The following is a 27,447-nucleotide window of genomic DNA, read 5'->3' as shown; positions in this document are numbered from 1 at the left end:
CATGTGGGAATGGGAGAGAGTTGGAAGGAAACAAAGGCAATGCCATGGTAAGGATGTCATAATAGGATGGGTCCAGAGGGAGGGAAATCCTGAGCCTTTTTAGAAATTGTTAACAAAAGACCTGAAGGAATGGGACCAAGTTATGATACTGAGTTATATGTTGGAAAACAATGCGGGAGGAGGTGTGCACAACCCAAGGTCTTGCAAGATGGTACAAAAAGGAGTATGGGTCATTTATGTCAAATTTGATACTGATTATGTTACATTTAATTCACTTCTAAAAGAATTTAGGATTCTGAACATGAGAGAGAATTTGAGCAAAAGTGATCATACAGAGTGTGATTCTATGGAAAAGGCACAAATATGAAACATGACCTGTGTTCTTTCAATCAGCTTTTTTCCTGAGAGTTCTAGGGAATAAAATTTAGGCTAGATGGCAGTTTTAAAAAGTGAAACTATGTTAAAAACATGCTAGCAGACTATTCTCAGGAAGAAAAGACCAGGAAGCTTAATAAGATAATTTCTGAGTTTCATCATGATATGACAATGAAGAGAAAAGTAGTCAAGGTGAGAATAAACACACTGACAAGAATGAACATTTGCATTTTAGTCTTTTAATAAATATCACTTCCATCTTAAGTAGCATTTAAAACAACAGATTTTATAACTGCATTAAAAGTAGAGAAATGACTAATGAAGGATATAGTTCTTTAACAGGAAAGGTAAATGAATAGTTAATGATACAGAGAAATGTATAATGTGATAAATAACAAAAAAATACTATGATCAAAATTACAGTGAACACCAGTAAAGTAGGTAGAATGGGAAAGAGAAGTTAAAAAAACTATTTAGAAATGTTTTCTCTACTGAATCAAAAGGACACAATTCTATTGGAATTCTAAAGCAAATGGTTGATATTCTGAAGTATCGGCAGTTTTCTTAAAGAATGCACAGAGGACGTGCATGCTCTCAGGGACCTGAAAAAAGAAAATATTTGGTATTTTAAAATCTCACTTTTCTTTCTGTGGCTAGATTCTTACTGGGGGTGATGGGGTGACACCAGAAGAAACTGTAGGCATCCTGCTCACAATGTCTTTATAGAGGGGGACAGGGGAGACAAAACCAGACTGAATTTCTCAAGATACACCGTGTCAAAACGGCTCAGGAGTGTGTCGTTGTTTTGTTTTGTTTGTTGTTTGTTTGTTTGTTTTGTTTTGTTTTTAAACTCTATTTGAATACTCTGTCTCAGTGCTGAGTTCTCAGAGATGTGTCAATCATCTGTACATTTTGTATCCTGTCTCTTATCTGTATACCTTGGTTGAAAGGAAACAGAATTGTCGTGCATTCTTCTTGGGAAGAGAACAAGGATTTGAGGTCTGAATGGTTATTGCTGAGCAAAAATCTCAGCTTGAATGTTGGAAGTATGTGCATGATAATGGTGGCAGTGTGTGGTTAAAAATTTCAACAGAACTTATTATTACAAGGTAACCTGCTTTTATTTTTATGCTGAAGTTTGGTTTATAATATTAAGGGAAGAACACAGAATTTCATATGGGTGATATTTTAAAAGTTTCCAGTAGATGTCAGGATATAGTAAGCAACCAGTAGGCCAGCAAGACTGTGTGGCTTCAATTCCTCTTATTTCAAAGGTAACGCCTTGTTGTAGGGGTTGTGTGCATTACACAGAATCACAGAATGGATGGGTTCTGGTGTACGGTACTGGTAAAACTCTGCATAGTTTAAATTTATGTTTTTCCTCCAGCTTGATCTTTATCTGGAACTTTCTGCGACATGCTAGTACCTTACTTTTCAGGTCTCATTTATCTAAATGAGTGCCCCAACAGCTGCCCGAGTTGATAGTGAAATGGAATGCGGTTCATATATTTTGCTTTTCAGAGCTTGAATTTGCTAAAGAGCTTTATTAGCTAAATTGTATAGGAAAGGTATTAGTTATAGCTTTTAATGTGGCTGTGAAATCGCACACATCTTCTGGGTACATAATCATGTGTCCCAGCCTCTCAGGCACAAAAAATCCTCTGATACACTCACAGTAGAAATGGAGATCAGGAGGTAAGTAAATGGCCTTAAATTCATTCCCCTGTGCTCTGTGTAACAAAATCATACTTTCAGTTGAGTCCATTAAACTTCATTATTCCAGGATGTTGGTTTTTCCATTATGGAAAAACATATTTTTCATACGTGATATGATTCTTTGCAATATAAATCCTTTTCTGTAAGTGCTAAGTGTATATACTGTGAGTTAATGTTCTTTTACTCCTACTTGATGTATATCAGTACTGTGACTGTTTTTTTTCCTTTGAGTAAATGAAACAGTTCTCACATGCTAGGATGTTTGAACACTTTTATTCTAGACTATACCCTTGACCTAAGCCACTTGGCAATCTAATAATTCATGCGCAGGCGGACACCAGCTGTGGAAACCTGGTTACTTTATTCCCATTCAGAGTTCTAGATGACTTGCCACATGGTGTCTTCAGAGACTTTTGAACTTTAAGACCTGGGGCTGTGTCTTCTAGAATGTAATTATTTGTCCCGTATGGGCAGTAGTTGTTAAAAACAAAAACACAGCCCTCTGAAACAGCATAATTATTCACAAGACACACCTTACACTTTTCCCTCTTCTTTATCTCTTGAGAAATATGGTAGTTATGTAACTCATCCAAGTAAATTACTTTAACTTTCATGTATGAAATCTTAAAGTATGATACACATGAGACTAGATCTTTAAATACATTTTAATTAAATTTTACTGAAAAAAATTCCTTGCAGTTCCCTTCCATGCTAAAGAAGATGAAATATGTACTTCAGTATTTCACACACAAATCAATCCAGAAGTTTACGATTGCCATAAAACCCTAATCAGGGTAAGGTCTATTAATTCTATTGTTGGTATTTCTAGATATGGCAAAACAACATGTACAATAGGTGGGTATTGAAGACTTGGCCTTTGTGGCTAGGCCAATGAAATCAGAGAAAACAAGGTTGCTTAGTGGAATGGCGACAGTTCTTATTTTTTAACAAATGATAAAAGAGAATAATTTTGTTTGTGATTTACCTAAAACGTTTTACTCAACACACTAAGAAAATTTTTACTGCTGGATTTATAAAACTTTTTTTCTTTCATTGCAAAATGGTGAGATGTATAACTGATTAACTGTAAAATGTATCATTAATTCTTCATAAAAATTCTTCAAAAAACTTGTCTTTGCTGTTATTCTAAGGTACTGTAACTCTCATTAGTAGGCTTATAGTCAAGAAACCATCTAAAAATATAGAGTGGTGCTGTATGCAGTTTCAACCGTTCTGTAATTTTTTTGTTTTCAGGAGGAATTGTATGGATGTTGTGAGAAACCTAAATCTTCAGACACCTAATTTTATATTTTGTTACGCTGATTATTGTAAAGGTGCATTGCTTTTATGGATTATGTACTTTCTGGCAAAAATCAAACATCTGTGCTGATTCTTTTAGACATCACCTCTTTATGTGCACTGTATAGAGGTTTCAAATGCTGGTAGTAGTGTAGTGTGTCCAACACTTCAAAATAAATTGAACTGTCCTTTCCCTATTTGAAATTCAAATTTGTATGGTTGAGTAACTTCTCACATGTGTTGTGACATAAGAAGAGTAGCTTCAGCTGCCCTTGCTGTCAGCTGCAATTGTTTATTTCTTTGTCATCTACCATATGTAAACAGAAGGAATCTGTCTTCCTGGTGACTGGTTAAGATGAGGAGGACATGATAAACGGCTGTTCCTCAAAGTTGAACCATTGATGGCAGCAGAATCTCTGCACTTTTTAGAATGTGGCTATGTTTAAAATTGTAAACCTGGACCTCAGCTCCCTTATTTTATCATTTGTCTTAGTCCACCAATATGCGACCTTAACTTTCTGTTATTGAATGTTTCTTCACACTGGGTTGGAGCAGTGCAGTGCTTTTGATTTCTGTGTTCCTACCATGTGTCTTCATTCCTCCCTTAAACTGAAGTTTGGACCTAAGCTTCCACCTTTACAATTTCTGAGTTGTGCTGAAGAGTCCTTGAATAGCAATGGCAGGATTCACTGCCAGTATTCAGGACTGCAGTGACTTCTGAAGCTCCCAGTACAGGCACAGTTGGGAGCTGCTGGTGCCTGCACTCTTTTGACATGTTCTACATTCTCCCAGTTTGAGAATGCATAAAATAGAGACCACTTACAACGTAAGAGCAACGAATTACCTAAATGGCATTTACTGTTTCTGCTCGAGGCTTTTGGTATGAATAGCTAAGACTTATTGTTTTGGTTGCTTTTGATTTCTGGGTAACAGTTGTTTTAAAGGCTGACCCTAACCAAGAGGAGCTTAACTTGTGAAGAAGAATGTATGGAGTTATATAATATTGCTTTAGCAGTCTCATCAAGATTTGTACCAAATCTACCAAAACTTGTATGCAAAATTTGTTGAGCTGCAGTCTGTCTTTTACTTACCCCTGGTAATATTCAGTGTATTCTTTGTCTCGGTGATCCATGTCTGTTCCTTCTTTACCTGCATGTTCACAGATGTTCTGTATGATAGCTCCCTCTCAAAAATGCTTATTCTGCAGATAGAGAATGATGTAGCTTAAAAGTAATGGTTCATATATGTTGCATGTTTTGTTGGTGTTTGATGTGTTTTGCTCATTTCAGGATACAACTTGTCATGTTTATATTGATTCATAAATTCTTATATTGTCCAGCTCCTTCATAGGTTCAAGATGCTACCTGGTAATGTTAACGATAGTTTGGGATGCTTTCAGTAGACAGTTGTGCATTTGAACAGTGACATGGTTTTCTTTTTCTTTTTCCAACACCTCAGTCCTTTAAGGTTTATTTGCAATTTGATGGTAAGTCTGATTGATAAGAATGCTGCAGAGTTTTTTGTCCATAGTGTGTAAAAGGCTGCATGGAATTTGTTTCATATTTTTTGGAATTTGCGTTCAAGGTACTCACTTAGAAAAAGATTTACTTCCATGTAAACTTCCACAGGCTATCTTCTGTCATCTCACATGTTAAATTGGATTTTTTTGTAGGCAGAGGCCACCCATTTTTCGAATCTCTACTTTCCAGAAAAGCAAAAAGTACCATGCCTACTTTTGAAGTAGTTTTTGGTACTTAGAAGTTGCTTGTATTTGCTTAGGCTTGTTATTTAATGTGATAAATATTTGCTGTTCATAAAGCAACTGCTGTTTTTGAACTGGTAAAAGTATCTTAAAACCTGAATATGTGCCCATTTTTGTATGATGGGTAGAAATCCATTGTTGAAAAAAACGTATGTGTGATACTGTCAGAATATCATGTGGCTGTTTAATAGCTTTACAGCTCTATGGCAAGTTTTATTTTTTAAACAAAATTTGTTTTATAAGCTGTGTTATAATAATATCAACTATATCATCTGTTCTTCAGCTGTTTTATTTTTAAAAATGTACTTGATATGTCTCCAAATAGTTCTGTGGTTTTTTAAAAAAAATTATTGTCTGGTTTTGTACTGATGGTAAAACTGAAACAGTGATAGGGTTTGAAGGAATGCCGTGGCTTTTAAAGCCGCCATGTTTAACATTTTTGAGGTCAGAAATCCAGAAGTATTTTAGTCTTTGCAACATTGATTGATTTCATATAATAAAAGCTGAAAATGAGATCAGATTTTGACAATAGTTATGCTTTAAATATAGCAATGTAGTTTGTATAAATAATGAAAAGAGCATATAAAAAGTTTGTCTATCCACTTTATATGTTTGTTAAAGATTTAAATGAGGTTGTTCTTACTACAGCTCTCATTCAATCAGAAAAAGAATGATAATAACTCAGCACTTTTATTCTTCAAACTTCAGATTATCCAAGGGAATTAGAAACAAACGAATTTCGTAGTCAAGCAGAAAAAATTCATAGCAAAAGTAAAAGCAACCAGGATTTCATTAAAAAGAACATTGAGGTAAGCATTAAAGCATAACATTATTAACATTTTTTAAAATGGTAAGTAAAAAATAGTACTTCTGGAGACAGGTGGCGTTTTTTTATCAGGAACACTAAAAGCTAATTAGGCATAAATTAAAAAATCTTGCTGTTAAGTGTGTTGTTTATGGCGTGATACTGTATAAGATAGTTCTCATCTTGGATGCTCATATTGAAACTGCTTCTACATACTTGCTAAAGAGTACCGGAAACTGAATTGTTCTGTTTGTGCCTGGCCGTAGCTTGTTTTGAGGGCAAATATTTCCTAAGACTTTCTTTAAATGTGTTTACCATTAGGTTAAAGGAAGATGTTTTTAGGTATAGATAAGGAGTAGATATGCAGGTTGTTCATGTATAGCCTGTCTGGGACCCTTATTTACAGAAGACTGCTTTCTGTCAGAAACAGATGCCTTGATTTTTCATGCCCCACCCCCCCCTTTTTTTTTTCAGTGAAGACATAGCGATAAAGATTTTTCATTCAATGAAAGACATCTGCCCCCCTCCCCTTGCTGTATCAAAGACTGTTACAAGATTATCAATTTATTATATATAGGCTGCTAGACTTTTCTGTCGGAGCAGTAATTTGGCAATAAGCAAGATTTGGATGTAAATTTCACAGAGTTTAAAAACTGGTTGGGTTCTGTTTGAGGTGATGGAGTTCTAAAGTTTGTTTATTTTTTCTTTTTGTAAATATTTCAGCTAGCAAAGGATTCAGGAAACCAGATTGTTATGCTTGAGGGAGAAAGGAAAAGGCTAATTGAACTTTTGAAAGATACAGAAGATGGAATTGAATTGCAAGGTCTTGAGGTATGGTAATTTTAATTTGTACTGCCCTGTTGTATTTGGTTTATTTTTACAGTAAATCTGAATTTGATTTGGTTTTAGTTCTACCATGAGCAACCTACTGAGACATGAAAAAAAAGCTGGACAAATCCTATTGGCTTTGTTTCCAAGACTGAACACCAAGCTTGCAGATTGACTTATTTATCTGTGTAAAATACTCATCAGTTAATGATATTGCACAGAGATGTTGGACTCCACTGACATAGTTTAGCATTAAAAAAATGCAGTGGAAGGCCTTTTGGTCTAATGTTGATCTGCTGCTTAGGAGAACTGATTTTTATTGTACTTTTAATTTCTTGCATATTAGAAGAACAAAGCTAAAGCTCAGTGGATCATTATTTAATTTATCTTTTGTCTGTGCATTTAAGAAAAAGTTCAAGTTCTTCTATTAGATATGCTTGTAACAGATTTGGCTTTATAATCTGACATAAGAGTGACAAGATGTTTAGCTAAAACAATTCTTCATCCAGCCTTGGAACAGGAAGAAACTGTAGGGAGAGGGTTGTGTGATTTTTGTTTTGTTGCTCTTTTATTTATCTCCTCTTGTTGGAAAGGTTGGTGTTTGATTAACAACACTGCCTCTTCTGTTCTTTCCTAATCAAGGCCATGTTTCCTTTTGAGGAGAAGGGCCTTCATTTGATAAACATCAGCATTTAAAGATAGGAAGATGTTTTAAACAGCTTTCTGTCAGTAAACATCATTGCCTTCTGGCCTAGAGAATAGTGGTGCCTTTTTCTTTTTTTTTTTTAAGAATTTATTATTTTACTGATTGCAAAAGTCTTCTCTCATAATATGTAGTTACTGGGTTTTTATTTTAAGCTAGTGTACTTCACAAGATTTAGAGGCATTTATGCAGAAGAGCTAATGCAAATGCATTGTGCAGATGCGATGTGTACCTTTTTTACTTTTCCACCAATTCTCAAGGCATTAAGGCAACGGGAAAGTACAATATTTACCCAATTTTTGTATTTGGCACATTTCACTATCATGCGGGCATGATAGAGGCTTTACTAGTTATATCAGATAATAAATAGATCACCACACAGGACATGCGTTGCTGTATGTTCTTGATACAATGAACAAGACTGGAAATGGTAATTTGTGGTCTAGTCTGTACTAGATAATCTCTTTAAAGAAAACAGCTCCTAAATCTACTGCCAAAATAGAATAAAAGAGAGGATAATACTTAGTTACTTAAACCTGTCTAGCCTGGAGATGGAGTCTTCCTCTCATTTCAATTATATTGTGGGTGAGGCATTTCCTGTGGCTGCCTTGTAGCAATGATCATGAGGAAATTATCAGCTAATGAGTAATCTAGACTGCTTCAAGCTGGCCCAGGTAACTGTCCAGCTGATGACCACTTTCATTGTATTTCATTCTGTCTTTTTAAAAGCTGGTGAAGCTACATTGGCTAAAGTAAATGTTTTGGAGGTTATCAATCAAGGCAGAGTTGGCAATGCTGTATGAATTCCTTTGTATAATATAATGGGGATTAGATAACTTCATTTGACTCGTACTACTAAATATGTCAAATGTACAAACAGCACTTCTCACTTTTTAGAAAAAGGGTTTTATGAGTATTTAAAGTATTTTAGAAGTACATATTCATGCTAATCTAATTGTCAAAGCTGCAGGGGTATAATTTGTTCCAGATGTTCCACAGTAATAAGTACTGACTGTGCTGTTATAAAAGTGTTGTTCTGAGTTAACACACAGGAAACATTGACAGGACAGAAGCTTATTTTCCAGGCAAAGCCATCTTGAAAATAAAAAAGAGAATGTGTGAGTCTGTTTAACCCTGGAGTAAAGCAACTACTGGGGCAATTTGGACACTTGCAGCATGGAATATGAGAGCATGGTGTATAGACACCGAACTGCAGCTAATGAGCCCAGTTGCAGCTTAACTGACTCCTGGAGAGATTTTTCTGTGTGTTTGCACTGTGCTCTTCAATGTTGCATTAGAGGTGGTCAGCATGGCATAAGTGTAGTACCAGATTGGACACTTGTGTTGTGATGGTCACTTCCACAAAGCTGGCAAACTTGTAGAAATATTTCTGAATTACTCTTCTGGAGTCAGGTCATATCTGGTCAGGTTTACCAGTTGTGTCATCATACTTGCATGAGAAAGCATTAGAAGAACGGATTTTATTTGACAAAAGAAATGACTCTTAAAAAAAAAATTAGTATGGAGGTAATTTATGACAGGTGTTTGGGGCTTTTTTTTTTCTATTTGCAATCGGTGTGCTTTAGGGTAATGGGAATGAACCAGGGATGACCTCATAGGAGTGGTATTGTAGTTGGAAGCTGATATTTCCTGCTCTGGTGTGGAAGTGGCTGCTTGAATAGCCAGAGGACTGATCTGGAACCTGTAAGGGAGTGGCAGACATGAATCCCTTGCAAAACAGATGTTGAAGTCTCAGGGCAAGGTGCTGGCCCTCTTTTGTTAGAAAAAAGAAAGGAAACCAGCAATAGACTCTTGTCCTCCCCCACATACCTGCCCTGCCCTCCTAAGGTCCTACCTGGTGTTTCTTTGTTGTCAGGACAGAGATATAATCTACTAGTGTCATTCCCAGTGAGTGGTGGTTGTGCAGACCTGCTTCCATGAGGGTGAGATGGGAGTACCAGGTTGCTGTGGAGAACCTGCATGTTTGTGAGTATGAGCTCATTGGTTTGGGTTACGTGGGCCAAGCTCACTCATAATATGCAGCTCTCTGTAGTATGAGCACTTAGCAATAACACCTGACTAACCAATATAACTATCAAGAGAAAAAAAGTCATGTAAATCAAGATCAGGAAAAGAACTCTGTGCTCTTTGTCTCTCCCAGTGCTTCTGTGATAACATACTGGGGCTCTAGAAGGGCGGCAGCTGCTCACTCCAGAGCAGTACCATTGGTTTCCTATGGATGCCTTGTTTTCTTCTTTGGTGATATATTGCAAGTGTCATATTACATCTCATACCCTCATGAGGGATGACCCAGGGAACTACAGGCCAGTCATCCTTACCTCCATCCCTGAAAAGGTGATGGAACAACTCATTCTGGATGTCATCTCTAAGCATGTGGAGGAAAAGAAGATTGTCAGGAGGAGTCAACATGGATTCACCAAGACGAAATCATGTTCAACCAACCCAATAGCCTTTTATGATTGTATGACTGGCTGGATCGATGAGGGGAGAGCAGTGGATGTTGTCTACCTGGACTTCAGCAAGGCTTTTGACACTGTCTCTCACAACATCCTCAGAGGAAGTGCAGGTAGGATGAGTGGACAGTAAGATGGATTGAGAACTGGCTGGATGACAGAGCTCAGAGGGTTGCGATCAATGGTGCAGAGTCTATTTGGAGGCCTGTAGTTAGTGAGGTTCCCCAGGGGTCAGTACTGGATCCAGTCTTGTTCGCCCTGTCCATCAATGACCTGGATGTAGAGACTGAGTGCACCCTCAGCAAGTTTGCCGGTAGTACCAGACTGCGGGGGATTGGTTCATACAGCAGAAGGCTGTGCTGTCATTTAGTGAGACCTGGGCAGGCTGGAGGACTGGACAGAGAAGAACCTAATGAAGTTCAACACAGGCAAGTATAGGGTCCTGCACCTGGGGAGGAATAACCCCAGGCACCAGCACAGGTTAGGGGCGGAGCTGTTGGAAAGCAGCACTGCAGAGAAGGACTTGGGAGTTTTGGTGGGCTACAGGTTGACCATGAGCCAGTAGTTTGCCCTTGTGGCTAAGAAGGCAAATGGTACTTGGGGAGCATTAGGAAAAGTGTGACCAGCAGGTTGAGGGAGGTTCTCCTCCCCCTCTACTCTGCTCCGATGAGGCCACATCTGGGGTACTGTGTCCAGTTCTGGGACAAGGGATTACTGGAGGGAGTCCAGCGGAGGGCTACGAAGATGATGAGGGGTCTGGAGCATCTTTCTTATGAGGAGAGACTGAGAGAGCTGGGTCTGTTCAGCCTGGAGAAGAGAAGGCTGAGAGGGAATCTCATCAATGCTTATAAATATCTTAAAGGCGGGTGTCAAGTGGATGGGACCAGACTCCTTTCAGTGGTGCCCAATGATAGGATGAGAGGCAACGGGCACAGATTGAAAGACAGGAGGTTCATCTAAACAGGAGGAGGAACTTCTTTACTTTGAGGGTGACAAAGCACTGGGACAGGCTGCCCAGAGAGGTTGTGGAGTCTCATTCTCTGGAAACATTCAGAACCCGCCGGGACACATTCCTGTGTGATCTGCTCTGGGTGAACCTGCTTTAGCAGGTGGGTTGAACTAGATGATCTCCAGAGGTCCCTTCCAAATCCAACCCTGCTGTGATTTTGAGATTTTGCTACAGGTGGTTTCTGCCATGGCATCAACCATTCCAAGTCTAGTTTTGGTCAGGCTTTCTCTCTTTTCACTCATTGTATGGAAAGTGGTTGTCCTTTTAGACATAGGTGCTGATTGTATTTCCTTCTTTGACTTGCACAGGAGTCTGTTGCTCACACTTCCTTCAGAGGATGATAGAGAGTAGTGTAGTAAGTTCCACTTTACTTGGACTTCTAATGTGCTGCTTGAGCGTATCCCAGAAGAGATGTCTCTGCATTTGCTGCCAGGCTTTGAGATGCGAGTTCATTGGGGAGTTTGACAAGAAGTGTTAAGTGTAGTTGAGAAAGTCTCGTTTTTATGCCTCTTGACTTGCATTTTTCTTTTTAAAAGTAAAAATATATTTTGCTGTGTCAAGTTTGCTATATGGTCAACTCTCTGTACAGTTCCTTGGACGTAAGCTGTAATAAGATGTCTCCACAATAAGAGGACAGTTATAGTGCAGTTTGAGGGCTGTGCTTTTCCATTTCAATATTAGTGTGGAAAATGTGAGCTTGCAGCATGTTCTTTATGTTTGCTGTCTTAGGACTGGTAGATCTGTGTCTGCCAGACACTTTCTTCTTCATCTCTATCCTCTGCACTATCTCGCCAAGGATCACAACACTCCTAAAATTGATTTTCGTGTCAGTGGCATCATGAAGTGATACTTACTGTGCAGCACTGGACAGCACGATCTTTATGCAAGTTAGACTATGTCAAGAAATTATCCCTTCAAAAGGGAGCTGGGACTCCTATATTGATCAAATTCAGAAACCACTTCAAGTGAAGAGCTTGCATTGATGGCAGGGAGCTGTGATTGGCATGGCATGGCATGAAACTCTCTTAAAGGTTTGGCTAACTTGGTTAAGAGGCTATAAATTGAGATGCATTAGTAAGGAAAAGGGGTTAGCTGTCCAAAGCGCTTCTTAGGCATAAAGAGAACTTTATCAAGGCAGCCGTATAACTTTCAGAAGAGCGCATGGGGAACCTGGGAGCTGGATGGTTGCTCTTTGGCCAGCTGGCATGGAGGCAAAGCATCTGGCTTCAAGCAATTTTATTTCAGGGCTTCTGAGTGGCTAGTCAGTGATGACACAAGCTTTTGACTTTTATAGGAATAAGTAAAATAATAGCAGAAGTCTGTTTAGGTTAACACAACACCTCTTCTGCTATTACATTTTCACAATGCATGTAGATACATGTGCTTTCTGAAAATCAAATGAAATATGTATTTTTAAGTCCATTTGAGTTACTGCTTGGTTATACTTAAAAATGAAAAAAAGAATGTCTCCAGTTGTTCTGTCCATATCTGCTTTTGAGTATGTTTGGTACATTAATATTGGCAGATTTCAACTGCATAATAAGATGGATGAAAACTTACATTTTATTCTTAAGTATGGTTATTTGAAGAATAAATACATTTGATGTGTAACTGCCTTTAGAGTCTGTTTCCCTTGGGAATAAGGATTAAATATTTTCCGTATCTTTCAATAGGAGGATGTATCTGCCTGGCTATCACCAGGGGAAGGATACACACCTGAACCGATGGAATTTCATCACCTCACTGAGATAGACATGAAGCTTCATTTACTATTATCTGATGGGGATTTTTCTGTCATTCCCAGCTCTTGCTCAAAATCTCCAAGCCAGATTTATCAGGTATATTACAGAACACAGCTTATGTTGTAGATCTCTTGTTTGAAGTGTGTGTTGAGATCTGATGTAATTGAAAATACAGCATGCCTCTGTATTTGTATTTTTTGCATTTTTCTTCAGTTATCATCTGTTTGTTCTCAAAATATATGTGTTAAAAGAATGAAGTGAAATCTTTGGCTATAGAAATCATACAGAGAAACAGTTGCTCTTTTGAGTGGTATATTAGTCAAGGACTGTCCTATTTTTAATATTTGCTGATTCCACACTTCCAACAACAAGTTTCATATGCAGGAATTGGTAACTTGGATGTTTTTAACTAGGTGAGGGCCTCAGTGGTTCTGTCAGCACAGTAACACATTATCCATGATAATTCATCTTTAGGAATTAGAATTAAGCTTCTTCTTACCTCAGGATTCCAAAAGTGCCTCTTAATTTATGATCCGAAAGATAAAGCAATTACTGGTAAGCAATGTTGAAAACTGTAGATAATAAATTGAAATTGTATGTTGCTCATTTTTTTTGGTCTTTGTCTTTTTCCCTTGCTGGCAGTATTAAGAACTTTTGGGGTGTCTGCCTTGAGAAACTATTGTTTGAATTTTGTATGTAGAAGACTCCAGTTCATGCCTCAGTAATACTGTTCCTGATATAATGGAGAAAATACAACATAAAATACCACAATTCCTATTTTGCACTAATTTGCACAAAACTTGTTTTCTTCTGTAAAATTTACGGTTTATAGACAGAGGCTCTGTAAGAGTTTATGTTGGCAAAGCTATGTTTTAAGTTACCAGTGTATGAGAAACATCTCTTTGAATGCCTAAAATAACTGTAGGGTTTTTCTCCTTTTTTCTTTTTTTGCTCAAGGAGTACTTTAATGTCATTTTTTTTGTATTGACTTGTTTCTGAACTTCAGGTTTTGTTTTACCTATAGTAGCACTTTCTATTGGTCTGACAGTTCCAGACAAGTCACATTTTGATGTTGATCATTTATTCTACTAACTGGGCTTTAATGTGTGAAACAGCGACTCCCTCTAGTGGGTAATCACTTACACAAATGAAGTTATAACCCAGTAACTTAAGGTTCACGGCCTGAGTTTCCAAAGATTGCTGGATCTTTTGTCCACTGCTGTGAAACATCAGCTTGAAGTCAGCGTAACTGCCTATCACAGCGAACACTCTGTTTGCAGACGTTTGTCCAAGTGGATGTAGCTTCCTTTTCAGGTAAAAGCTCAGAAGTATTTGAATAGAAACTTGCATTTATATATATGCTTATTGAAGAGTAATGCGTTCTCTTTTCAAGTAATTATTAAACTTAACAACCAAAAAGAGAGAGTCTCCATAAATTGCCCTTCATTAGTGAAAAGCAGTTGCTCTTTGAAGAACTTTGTATTGCAGCCTATAAAAGGCTTTAAGACATTGTAGTTCTGGGAAGCACTTACAGGATTCCATTGTCATTTTTTGTTTTGTTCAGTTAAACTTAAACATATGAGTAATTTTAATGAGAGCTACCAAACAATAGGACTATGTAAAGGTAGTTTTAGAAATTTAGAGAAAGAGCTGAACAGAATAAATACCAGTTGAAGTAAGTAGGGGGCTTTAGTTATTTATAACTGGATTTAGGACTCTAATTGCATAAATGCAAAACTATTACCCCGCCCCCCCCCCCCCCAAGACAAACAACAAAAACAAAAGCTCCCACTCTGCAGCCTCTGCAGCTAATTCCACAAGTGTCGTAACTTCCAGGTGCGAGTTGCCTCCAAAATCCCATAGGTACCTTTACTCCCACCTCTCTGTGTGTCCAGAGCTGCTTCTCTCAGCAGAGGACAGGATGTCCAGTGGTTGCCGTAATTTCATTGAGATCCAGACTTAGGGCAAGTCAGTGTTAAGTTCTTCAAGAAGCCTGGTTTGATTTGTGCAGTCTGATTGTATCTGGCACTCTGACACAACCAGGCTTGTTTATATTTACATAGAATTTCATCCGCTATTTTTTATTTTATGGTAAGTGGGAGAGAAAATAATTGCCTCAGCTTTTAGAAACTTGACTGCTTACTGTGGAGGCTTCGTACCAGGTCTAGCCTTTATTTCTGTGTTCTTGGTTATGGTTATTTTTGTTTCAGTAGGTAGAAAAGTCACTCTTCAGTTCATACATAGCAATAACAATAGGTCAAGTTCTGAATTTGGTTATGTGAGTTCATTCTCAACATTTTGTTTTCAAATTCCTACAACAGTTGCTTTTTCAAAAACCCATGAAGCAGTAGCTGGGAAATTAGTGGCTATGTTGAGTTTAGAGAACTTCCTGTCAGAAGGCATGAAAAATGACATTTTAATTTTTTTACAAGTAGTTATTTGAAGTTCATTGCTGCTCATGGTCTTTTTAAAACAGCCTTGGCTATCACAATCAATATAACCTAATATTGTTATACGCTGGAAATTTTAATGAATTTGCTTTTTAAAAAAACTATTATTCTTGAAGCATCAGTTCTGATATCAGAAAATGGGTGTGGGTGAGTCACAGAGCAATAGCATGATTTTTTGTACTGACTGTCTTTTGGAACCTGATGAAAGGCAACTGATACCTACCCAGAAAGGGTCTGAAGAAATAAACTGAATGATGCGTTTGCTAAAAAAAGGTCTTGTTTTGTGATATGTCAGGATGAATGCCACATGCAAGACAAAGGCAGTGGCAGTTCTGGTTGTCCGCACATTGTTTGGTTTAATTTCAAGTGTTTAATGACAAGATTTTCAACTGCTTCTTTAATTGACCACAGCAACTAATTGAGGAAGTGAACTGGCTATCAGCCCTGAAAGACTGTTATCCTGTGTTAAAATGCTCAGAAGTGGAACACATTTAACTTACTAATGGAGTGAAAGAAATATGCAGGAATTACCTTATTTATTAAGTATCACACATATTCTCTAAACATTGTGAGAGATTAAATATTTGTTGGTGAGACTGGGGATCTTTATTGTTCAAAACTGGTAGTGATCAGATGTTTCAAATAATTCATTTTACTCAGAGTTTCGGTTTAGATTGTATCACTGCTTCTCCCATAACCAAAGTCAATTCTGTAAACTTAATTGCTAGATAAAGATGTTGGCACAGGTGCTATGGAATGCAAATCTGAATGTCCTGCAATACTTGTTTCTTAGGAGTGATGGTGGCTGTTGTTGTTGTTTTTTAATTAAGGTGCCAGGAGAGGGCTAAAAAAATCCTGAAAGTACAGAATTTATTTTGAATGAGGGTAGTTGTTATGGGATGTTGATGAGTCTAGTTGTTACGGGAGTCTAATTTGGAACAGAATATCCTTTCCTTTGGAGAAGAGGCTGATTGCAGTGACATTGATCGTTCTTCTAAAAATCAGTACTGAAATTCTTTCTGATTTCCACAAGATGTGGATTTCATCTGTTGCGGTTGAATAGCGTATCATGCGTTAGTGATGGGGAACTCTGGGGAAAATTGTTAGCATGTAAATCATCTGCTTGAATATTCATTTGGAATTTTAGAAGTAATTAAAACAAAATTAGCTTAGAGTTGCATATCATAAAGCTGCACATTTTTTTTCTTCGAAGAATTGCATTAGCTATAACTTCCAAAATGCAAACACTTAATCACCACTGGCCCGGTGGGAGGGCTGCTTTCTGCCACTGGTAGATACTTTGGCAGGCTATAGGAACTATGCTCTAGCTCTGAAATCTTTAGCAACTGGCTTTAATTATCCTGCCATAGCTGAGCTGTTACAGAGGCACATACAGATTCATCTTTTTGTGCAGTGAGCCCAGCTGGACTCAAAATGCTTTTCCATGACTAATGTTCTCTTTTACATCGAAATGTTTTTCATCAGAACTGTATTTCTCTCGGAAACGTTTCTTTGTTCCAGTGCCAACTTAATTAAATATTTAAAATTGCTTCTGTCTTACTTAATATTTTTGGAGAAGAACAAATTAAGTTGAATGTAATCCCAGAAGAGACAGGAAAATGGTAGGATGAAGAGTATGAAGTGCAAGACTGTGTGTAATAAGTACCATTACCAACTTGAAAAACTGGAAAACTACCTGCAAATAAAAGGAAATTGAGATGTTGTTTTAAGAAACAATAATCTCTGTCTGCTTGATTGTCTTATAAAGATCATTATTTTAATATTGTATATTACCTTGATTATTTCATACCTGATTTGGTTTCTTTTATCAGGGAAATATTCTGTTTTTCAATTATAGCAGTAGACTGTAGTTAACAGTTTAAAAATAAATACTCAAAATGATACAAAATTCTGAAGATGCACTACTATTTCAGTTAAAGAACTCTTTGATAACATATGCACTGTGCCTCCACTTCACCAATATGGAAGATTTTGACAGGTATCTCTATTTCAGAGCATAGTTAGAAGCAGGTTAATAAACTGATCAGCCAGTTCCGTGTCTCAAGCAGAGTGTATGACACTAACTTTCATTAGGTGGGATTTTGTTTTTATTTATTTATAGAATTTTGGAGAAAAGGGAACACATAAAATAATTTTAGCCATTTCAAGTACTGGTTGTTTCTGTTTTGCTTGATTATCCTTACAGCTTTGGCTGTTGCTAAGTACTTATCTCTTCCCTTGTGTAGTGTAGCTTAACAGTTTTATTTTCTACCTCATCTTGAAGATTTTTAGATCTTTAATCTGAAATGGACTTCCACTACATGGTCATGCTATATAATTAAAACATAAAATGTTCTGAAGTATTTAAAAATCAACAGTGAAATGTTTTCCATGATATAATACTTCCTGCGTTTATTTAATGACATCTTGAGAAAAATATTAAAAAATTATGAAGTGGGAAAAAGTCTTTTCAAGGATGAGAGAAATGAAAATGCAAGAACTGCTGTGAAAGCAGCAGCATGATGCTCCACAGGGGGCAGATATCAAATAGAGTATTAGGAACAGTTATGACAGGAGTGCAGAATGAAACAGAAAGTTATCACTGTGGTGCTGTACACATCTGCTTCACTATTGTGCAGTTGTTGTCCCTGGATCTCACAACCAGTACAGAAAAATTAGAGAACTGGTTACCAGAATGCTCAGAAGCGTAGAAGGGCTTCTGTGCAAGGAGTGACTTACACAGAGCTTGGAAAAAGGGGCAAGAGGGAAGATGATTGAAATGTGATTGAGAGAATAAATAGTAACTTTTTTTTTTTTTTTGGTAGCATCTCATCTAAACAGACTTGTATACTTTTTGGATTTTAAAACAAATACTTTTTACTTTTGTTTTCTGGTAAATGTTCACAGTTCAACTTTTATCCAGTACACTCTGATAAGAATTGGTTAGGTATCATGGCAAGGATCAATATTCAGGAAAAATTTATGCAGAATAAAGTCATTATGTTTAGCCCAGTTAAGAATTGCTTTTGATAGAACTATATTGTCTTACTAGAGAAGCAACTGGGCTTAAAGTAATTTTGAGTGTGATAAAAGAAAAAATAAATTATGATACATAATTTTCCTAAAATTTGAAGAAGTTGCTCATAGGTGGTTGCAGCAGCTGAGCTGTCTGTCAAATAAAACGTGTATGCCTGAAACTATTTGAAAGACTAGGACAGAGATCTGCGTGAAACTTTGCTTCAGAAATGTGTGTGAAAAAGAAAATAAAAATTTGAAGGTAGTAATTTTTAAAATTTTATGACTCCTCTCACTGCCACCTTTTTAAATCTAGCTGGTACTGCTACAGTAATATTTTCATAGATGCTGTTTGCAGTTTGAGGTCTGTTCGTCATTGAAGGCTGAGTTCATGCATACAAGCCCCAAAATAAAATACTGGGGAGTATAATACAGTGTTTAGTGACTTCTCAGTACCACTAGTTGCATATTCATATAGGTGTATTCACAACATTGCTTGTTAAACTGCAGCTCTGATCTGTGCTGAGCACTAACTGCTCATGTGCCATTGTCTCTACACATGTGCAGATGAAAAGATTTGATCTAGAAATGTAATTGCAGAAATAGGTCTGTGGTTTTGTTGTTGGTTTTTTTTTTGTTTTTTTTTTTTTTTTTTTAAAGAAGAAGAAAAAATATGCTGCCATCATCTTCCTCCCTACCCTTCCATGAACAATTTATCTTGTACTAAAATCACTGGAAGAGCAAAGCTACAGAAAAGCATTTCCTCTTATTAGAGGGAGCTTCAGTTGTTATACTTGGAGCTGCTTTGCCAACTCTATATTTATGTTGCAGATAAGATATAAAGGTCGTATCTTTATTTCATGTATTAATAAACACAAATTTAAATAAGACTTTTAAAAATTTATTCTGCATAGATTTCAGTTATGCAGATTTCTTGCCAATGGGCATCACGTTTAATTAAAAAAACCCTCTCTCTGTGTTTAGTATCCTGGCTTTAGACAATATTAAGAATTTGGCCTTAGGTGGCCCACATTAAGCTTCAGTTCATTTGTGAGAGATTCTAGACATTAACAGGTGATACTATTTATATCTCTCTCTGTTACAGGGAAATTTGCTGGCATTTTGGTACTGCAGGTATTGATGAATGTAAATAAATATTCAAAGATTCATACTGTGTTAAAATAAGTTTATTTTCAGGCAACTAATAGTTTGGTTTAAATGTCAGAACTCAGAGGTTTATCTGATGTGTAGAAAAAGTTGTTTTCACTTGCTCACAGTTTTATATATAAACTAGTTGTAAATTTTTCCGTTGAATGTTAAATTGCAAAGGTTGTTTTTCTTTCCAGTTTGACACACTGCTGGAAAATTGTTTTATTTGTGTGTGTTTATTAAGATTACTTGAGCTGCTTCTGAAAATAAGAATGTATGTTCCTTTGTTTTTAATTGACACTTTTCCCCCCTCTACCATTATTTGGGTTCCTTGGGTTCTTCCATAGGATCTTTCATTTGCAAGAGAAAGTTCTGTTTTTTTCCAATTATGTCTTAACTTCACTGTTTTACTGATAATTTAGATCATTAAGAATTATCATTATGTGTAATATTGAATGCTGAATGTATTCAGGACTGATACAAACTTCAGAATCCAATGCAAAGCTACTGAAGGATGTGAGAATGCCTAACACAAATCTTTAATAGTGGTTGTGCATCTAACTCCAGCTTACAGAGAGAGAGTTACTTCTAGTTTACCATGATATCTAGTAAACAAAACCTACAGTCATTTCAGTTCTTCCTGTCCATTCTGGCCTAATTCTGATCCCAGTATGGTTAATAGGAGCAAGCTTTGAACCCCTCATTCAGTCTCCCCAATTCTCAGTGCATTTTTATTGTTGTAGAATTTAAGGATCAAAGTGTTAGCTCTGAAGGCTAAGAAATTCCTCTTAAAATGTGAAAGGATTTATTGAGATAAATCCAGCCTTATGTTTAGTTATTATATTTTAAAATATGCATAATGAAAATTATAAATTTGAGAAATGTGAAATAGTCACTTTATTCTAAACATTTCAGTGTTTTCCTAATAGAAATCCAAAGAACACTCATCTGGCTTTGAAGCAATATAAAGCCATATGTTTAACTTCTACCTATTCCTCCTTTTGTCAGGAGTCTTTGGTTTATGCAAACAGAAGCCTAGAAACAGTTCCAGGTGAAAAGGTTCTGCGAGACAACAGGGAACAACGTAATCAACAAAATCGTCTGAGAGAAATAGATCATCAGCTGAAATCTCTAGAGAGAAATCCTGTAAGTCTCTTATTTTTGTTGTATTTTTCTCCCCTCAGTTTGAAAACTTCGGAGGTTATCATACCACGTGTCTTAAAATAAAATTGAATTCAGCAACCTTGTGTAAATTCCTAAAGGAATTCCCAAAGAACTATACAAACAAAAGTCTCAAATAATTTTTCTTAATCTGGAAAACATATTTTTCAGTCGTAATGCATGTTTCCTATTAATATAATGTCTTTCAGAGTGAAAGAATATATTCTCCTCTTTTCCTGCCAAGAAGGGAATCCATAAACAATCATATATAAATACATCCTAAAATGCTTTTTTTTGTGGCTTATATAATTCAGTGTTTTTTGAAGGACTTATTCTGGCAGGAATGTTGTATACACTATGTCATTGTGTGATTTGGTTTTGGTGAATTCATTTAGCATAGTTGTGTAACTTAATTTTCATTGAATACATGAATTTCAGAGGTGCAAGGGCCTTTAAAATAGGAGCATATAAGTTAAATGGTAGTAAAAAATCGTTATTGTTTTAGAATAAGTGCATCACATCTCATACTTAGTACTACTTGGAGTAAAATTTGGTAGGGAAAAGGCAATTCAAAATCCAGGAGGATCTTATTATTTACTTAGTAGGCAGAAATTATGTTTATTTCTAAGAGAGCCAGGACTGACAACCTAAAACTTACATGCCTCTCTCAGGTAATATATTGCCATTGTCTTTCAGTAAGTATTATTTATTACATTATTCTCAAGTTACAATAAGGAAATTTAACTAAAATCTGGGGACAGGGGAACCTCAAGGCCTTCAGGAATCTTTTCACTCAGTTTTAAACATATATTGTGAACATGCTGTTTCATCTGTGCTGAAAGAACTACAAAGCAGCCTGTACAGAAGAGAATTAAGGAGAAAATATATAAAACATTTTAAAAAGGAATTCAAAAAGAAAAAGGAGAGTCTTAAGATAGTGCAGTTGTAATTTGTTTGGCCTCAAAGCCAATGTAGATATTTGGGTTTATGTTGGATGTCTCATAGATCTTCTGAAGACCACAGGAAGAAAAGCTCTTTCCTTGTTTAAGGGTGGTTTTTTTTTTTGTTTTTTTTTTAAAATAACTTTCTACAGAAATTTGAAGGTTTTCCTTGCTTAGGTGAAGGAATGAAACTTCTGAAAACTCAGAAGAACATTAGTACATTACTGAGCTGTCAGGAGCATTTTAAACCTGGATATATGTGCATACTTTAAAGATTTTAATATCTTTATTTAGTGCTAGTTTTCTGCTTTGAGATGAGAAAGCTTTTGTTTTTCCATAGAACATGCTATGTGGAGAAGACTAGTATGGTAGTGTATGAGGGACTGAGATGAGATGACAGCTGGCACAGGTAACCTGATGAAGCTGAATTTTTACTAGGAAACACCCAAGTATTTGGTACATTAACAAGAGACATCAGTATCGGTAATGACATAAAAGAGGTGTGTAAATGAAGAAGGTGGTGACTGGGAATAGTGAGTATGTGTTTAAGGGTCAGTCATGCTTGAACAACCCGATTGCTGCCTTTGAAATGACTACATCTCCTTTGTAGGCTGAAGGCCAGGGCTGCCACTCATTGGGAGTGAGGCTGGAGCAGGGGCCTGACAAGAACTGGATGAAATTTGTTAAGGACAAATGCAGAGCTCTGCATTAGAGGAATAACCCCCTCTACCAGTGCAAGGTGGAGCCTGGCTGGCCAGGGAGCAGCCCTGCTGAAAAGAACCTGGCATCATTGCGGACAATAGACTACGCGCAAGCCAGCAGTATGCCTCACAGTGATGAAAGGGTTAACAGCATGCTTGGCTGTATCAGCATGAGCATAGCCAGTACATTAAGAGAATTAATTACTCCCCTTTACCTGGCACTCATTAGACTGTGTCTAGAGTATTGCACCCAGTTTTGGGCTCCCCAGTAAAGAAAGATGATACACATGAGCAAGTTCAGCAGGGCCCAATGAGATGATTTGGGCCTAAAGCACTTAACTGGTGAGGCTGAGGAGACTTGGTTTGCTTAATCTGGAGAAGAGATGGCTCAGGTGGACCTAAGAGTACCTTTCCAATAGCAGAGAATGCATTACAGAGAAGATGGAGCTATCATATCTCTACCGAGTTACCTAGTGGAAGAGAAAGAGACAATATTAATAAACTGAAATAGGAAGATTCCAACAGGATATAAAGAAAAAACAAATAAAAAACCTCTGAGGGTAATTAAGAATGGGAAACAGGTTGTGTGGAGATACTGTGAAGTCTCCATCCTTGAAAATTTTGGAGGCCTGTCTGGACAAAGCCATGAGGCGTTTAATCTGGTCTCATAGCTGACCCTGCTTTGAACAAGAGATTGGACTAGAGACTTCCTGACACTCCCCTTCCCCAGCCTGATGATCTTTTTTTTTGATTCTACAAGGAAAAGATTCAAGAATTTTTATACATTTCTCAGATGGTAATCTTTATTGCTACACTGAAGAAAAAATAGTGTTTTTTTCATGGCTGTGCATTGTAGAAATTTGTTTCTTGTAAGTGATTTGAGTGTTTTTCATGTAGTCATAAAAACAAAAATATATGAGTTTGTGTCAGACCAAAAATGCATGTAGTCTACCTTTGGCTTGTGGACATCTTTATTCAGCAGCAGGTTTACCTTCTGCAGTGATCAGAGTTAGGACAAACACTGTTCTAGGTATCTTTTGTCGCCCTCAAAAAGGGAACTGCAGTGCAGATCACAGACTTCAGACAAGGAGACAGTGATTGTTTTAGAGGCTGTTCACTTGTGTGTGTGTGTGACTACAGTAAGGCAGCATATTTAGCTCTTATCAGTTCACAGTACCAAAATAATAATAGAACTTCATTTTGATACTCTGCTCTATTTTAGTAAACAGTTAAAATATGGGAGACCAATAAATAGAAGAATTCTGTGGACTTCAGTATATTGAATAGGTTACTGGGTAAACAGATAAAATAAATCTGTGTACTCTCAGATTTTCCCAGTCATTGACCCTTATATCACTTTTTGTCACTACTGACCTTGTTCATGAGGCAAACACAATCTGAGGAAATGTGTCTGGGAACAGTATGATGTTTACAGCAGGCCTGGGAAATGCAGTGGGCTGCTGACTCACTCAAATATTTTGTATATAAATGGGTCAGTTCCAAGTCTTGGTTGGGTTATAACAGTATTATTTGGTATCACATTGCATGCACACTCTTGCAACATACCACACAGTTGTTTTTTGGCTAGATTGTGTGCATTTAGAACTCTAAATCGATAGACTGTCAGGTTAATTTACAGTGTTGATAAACATAGAATATGTCACCTATATCAGTGTGTAACTCATGGCCAGACTGGCATTGCTGAGAGCCAGGCAGCGCCTGGTAAGGCTTCTTCAGGAGGATGTACCGTGTCTTCTTATCAGTTGCTGCTGTGTAGCATGACTCTGAGGTCACAGACTATGGATGTGAAATATTTGTGTATTAGGTTATCTGTGAGATACTTTGGTTGCCAGTGTAAATAAAGAAGTATTAGACTCTGAATGAAAGTAGTTTTTTTTTCTTCTAACAGTAAAGTAAAATATATAGCAATATACTTTCTGTGTGTGTGAACAAAAAACAGCCTTCAGAAAATACTGCTTTTTTAAATGAATATTTTAATGTACCTGATACCTTCTAATCTTATTTCTGCCAAGCAGAGTTATAACTAGAGAAGATAGGAAAAAACCCACCATGATATCTCCTCCTAATGCAACGTACATAATTGTATAAATTTTTCTTATTTGGTTTGGGAATGTCTAAAAGTTAGATAACTCTTATCCAGCGTGGCTTGGGTGCCTTGTTTCTATACCAAAGTAACATTTTGACCATCAATTCTGTAACAGTGTTAGCAGCAAAACTGCCAGGAAACTGTGTAATGAAAAGCTAAACTAAATTCTTGGGTTGAGGAGGGGAGTACGTAGGTGGCATGTTTCCAGAATAATTTAACGGTATCTGGAAATACTGTGTGTTACTCAGTAGGTGGCACTCTTCACTGTATGTCAGAGGGTGAATGCCCAGCCGTGGTTCTAGGGGACATTATTACTGGTGAAAACGTTGCCATTTCTGTGGTATAAAATACAGGTTGTGAGAGATTGCTTCTCACTTTTGGCAAGATTCCAGGTGTGCAGCTTTTAATGTTCAGTTATTTTTCTAGGTTAGCTAATTAAATTGTCTCTTTAAAATTCACGTTGCATTTAAATTTCTCTGTTACTCATTCCTAAACAAATGTAGTTTACTGAATAAAATTGGAAATAAATTCTCTGCTCTGAGTGGAGGAGGTGTTTTGTCAGCATTTAGGAATGTTATTTCTGAATGTATGGTTATACTGGGCTTTATAATTTTAAAAGATGTCTGAGAGATGACTTAAAAATATACTTTAAAAAAGTCAATCAGATAAAATATTTTCTTGGTTTTGTTTCTTTTGTTTGTTTAGGTTTTGTAGGTGGAAATTACGGATAGTTATCTAAGCAGAATTTAGCTCTGTGTGTTAGGGAGTAAGTTGCAATAGGTGTAAAGGCTACTTTATTAATAGTTATGTGTATGGTAGAATGCTGTATTTCTTCCGCTACTGCAAAATGAATTATTCAAATAGATTTGTGTAAGGTTAGCTTTACTCTGACCTTCTCTTTAAGGGGGAAGAATACATTAATCATATTTCTGGAACAGGCTATTTAGTAGTTGCAGGCTTCTGAAAGATAACGTTTATGGAATTCTCCACTACACTTTACCTCATGTATGCTGTGAGACTTCATGGTTTCAGCTAAATCTGGAACTGAGCACACAAAGCAAAGCTGGAAGATAAGACTTTAACATACTTTACAATTGATATTAAAACCAGAAAGTCTGTGAAGTATTATGCTTGAAGTAATGAAACTATAGGCTTTGGAATCTGAGTTCCTCCTTTATTTTAAAAAATGGTCCCCAGTGAATTAATATACTAAAGAATGTATTGTATGCATTGTGAATTTTTAGTCCAACAGAAATGTATCTGCACTGTGGTTTCTGGGACCTTGCTGAATTTCTTTTAGGTTTTAGTTTGACCTTAGTTCACTTGTTCTTCATTTGAAACCATGGCTGACTCTCTCCACATTCCTTCATCTTTCAGTTTCCTGGAAACCATTGAGCTTATCTTTGTTTTGTGAATTGCATTGTTAACTGCTGCTTCAAAAAAATGTTCAGCTGCCAAATGCGTGTTGCTGAGCATTAATGAAAAGAATTTTATATAGAAAGAATAATAAATGTAGTTATCTTTCAATGGCGGTTTCTACTAGTTGGCCATTTGTGATGATCCAGTAGCAAGTTTGATGTGTTGAATTTCTTCATGGCAGACAGTAGGTTTAAATGCCCATCCAAGCAAGCTGTTAAGTAAGATAGTTTCACCTTTGGCTGTATGTGTCTTTATTTAAAATGTCTTACACTGGAAGCTGATTCTTTGCAGCCAAAATCTAGCCACAGATGCTTGTTTTGGGGGTTTTGGTTAAATATATACATGCAAAAATACTTAAAATGCATACTGGATATATATGCCTATAATTGTGTGTATACACACACACGTATAAATATTGTTAGCTCTTAGCATGACTGAGATGGATACTGACACCTACTTTAAAAAATAAAAAAATCTGCTTACTTGCAGTAAATATTTTAAAAACATAAACTAAATATTTTTTCTCTAGTCCTACATTTAAATTTATCATCAGATGTCCATACATCTCTAGGAATTGTTTTTTCACAAGCTTATGGAATCTAGTGGCCAAGCACAATATGTGATTGTTAACTATTGAGATTTTTTTTTTTTGTGTCACATAATATGAAATACACATTCTGTTATCTGAATACCTGAACTTTGCAGGAAAATGAGCAATTGGTGTGGATGATGCAGAGCAAAAATAGTAAATGTATCTATGCTGTCAAAGTGCTTTGGTTACCTGTATGTCTTGCTCCAAAAGACATGATTCTTATCTTCTTGAATAAGATAACGCATATCTGTGGGGAAAGAAACCTCAGGATAAAAATAATTGTTGTTTAGTGCTGGAGAAATTGTCACAAACCATTTCATAGTTTACTCTGCATCAGGATGAGGAAGGGGGTTGTTGTTTTACGTTATTCTAGTTTTTTTCCTGAACCTGACTGAATTCAATGCAGCTGATCCTGAGTCTCTATTAGGCAACTTCCAGAAAAGGAGAGCAATTTGTTCCTGACTTCTGCCATAATTTATTTCTTCCCTCTTAAAGGGAAGAAGAGGGCAAGATAAAGTCCTACCATATATTTGGAGAATAATTTGTCAGCTAGGCAATTCTGTAATACGGCTTTCATTACAGTTTCTGCAGAAATTAATTGCTAATACTTCTGAACACAGAAACATAGGCATATTTTTTGCCTACGCTGTGCAGTGGTGGTCCTTCTACATTCTTCTGACATGCTGTGCCCTAAAGTATTAATAGCAAACATCTTTATTTCAATTCACATAATATCATGTAGCGGCTGGCTTCTGAATAAGCATATGCTTGTCCATGGAAGTAGGACGTGTTTAATAAAACATTTTCATAACACATTTCATGGCACCAAATAAAGGCAAAAAGGACAGTCTATCTAAATAAAGTTGAGGTTTACCACTTTCTACATTATTCTTTCAGAAATTATCTACCAGGTCCTAAAGCTGATTGCCAAGTTGTTGCCAAACTTCAAACAGATCTTTTTTATTCAACTGTTACATGAATTTGTTCTCATTATGTGATTGTACAAAATGGTTTCAGAATGAAATGTGCTAGCATTTCCACCTGGGAGAAAATATTAGTGTGAGAACCTTATTTTCTTCATATAACAGCTACTACACACATAGAGAGAGCAATAAGATTAATAACAGACTGATAGAATTTAAATAATTCGCTCATGATTAAAATAAATATCCTATTTATTGATGGTTTTTCACAGTACT

General features: G+C 36.6%; 1 protein-coding gene across 2 annotated transcripts in view; it reads left to right on the top strand.

The window, feature by feature from the left end:
- Positions 1-27,447, top strand: part of FSIP1 (fibrous sheath interacting protein 1) — an 83,783-nt gene that overhangs the window by 6,773 nt on the left and 49,563 nt on the right. For both annotated transcript variants that reach the window (XM_082058787.1, XM_082058788.1), the window contains 4 exons: positions 5,861-5,961; positions 6,681-6,788; positions 12,645-12,809; positions 20,336-20,473. In XM_082058787.1, the coding sequence (XP_081914913.1) occupies positions 5,861-5,961; positions 6,681-6,788; positions 12,645-12,809; positions 20,336-20,473 (512 nt within the window). The remainder of the gene's footprint in view (positions 1-5,860; positions 5,962-6,680; positions 6,789-12,644; positions 12,810-20,335; positions 20,474-27,447) is intronic.

The sequence above is a fragment of the Streptopelia decaocto genome (assembly GCF_964273445.1).
Source record: "Streptopelia decaocto genome assembly, chromosome: 7".
Taxonomy (NCBI): domain Eukaryota; kingdom Metazoa; phylum Chordata; class Aves; order Columbiformes; family Columbidae; genus Streptopelia; species Streptopelia decaocto.
This window is presented reverse-complemented; position numbering and strand designations above follow the sequence as displayed.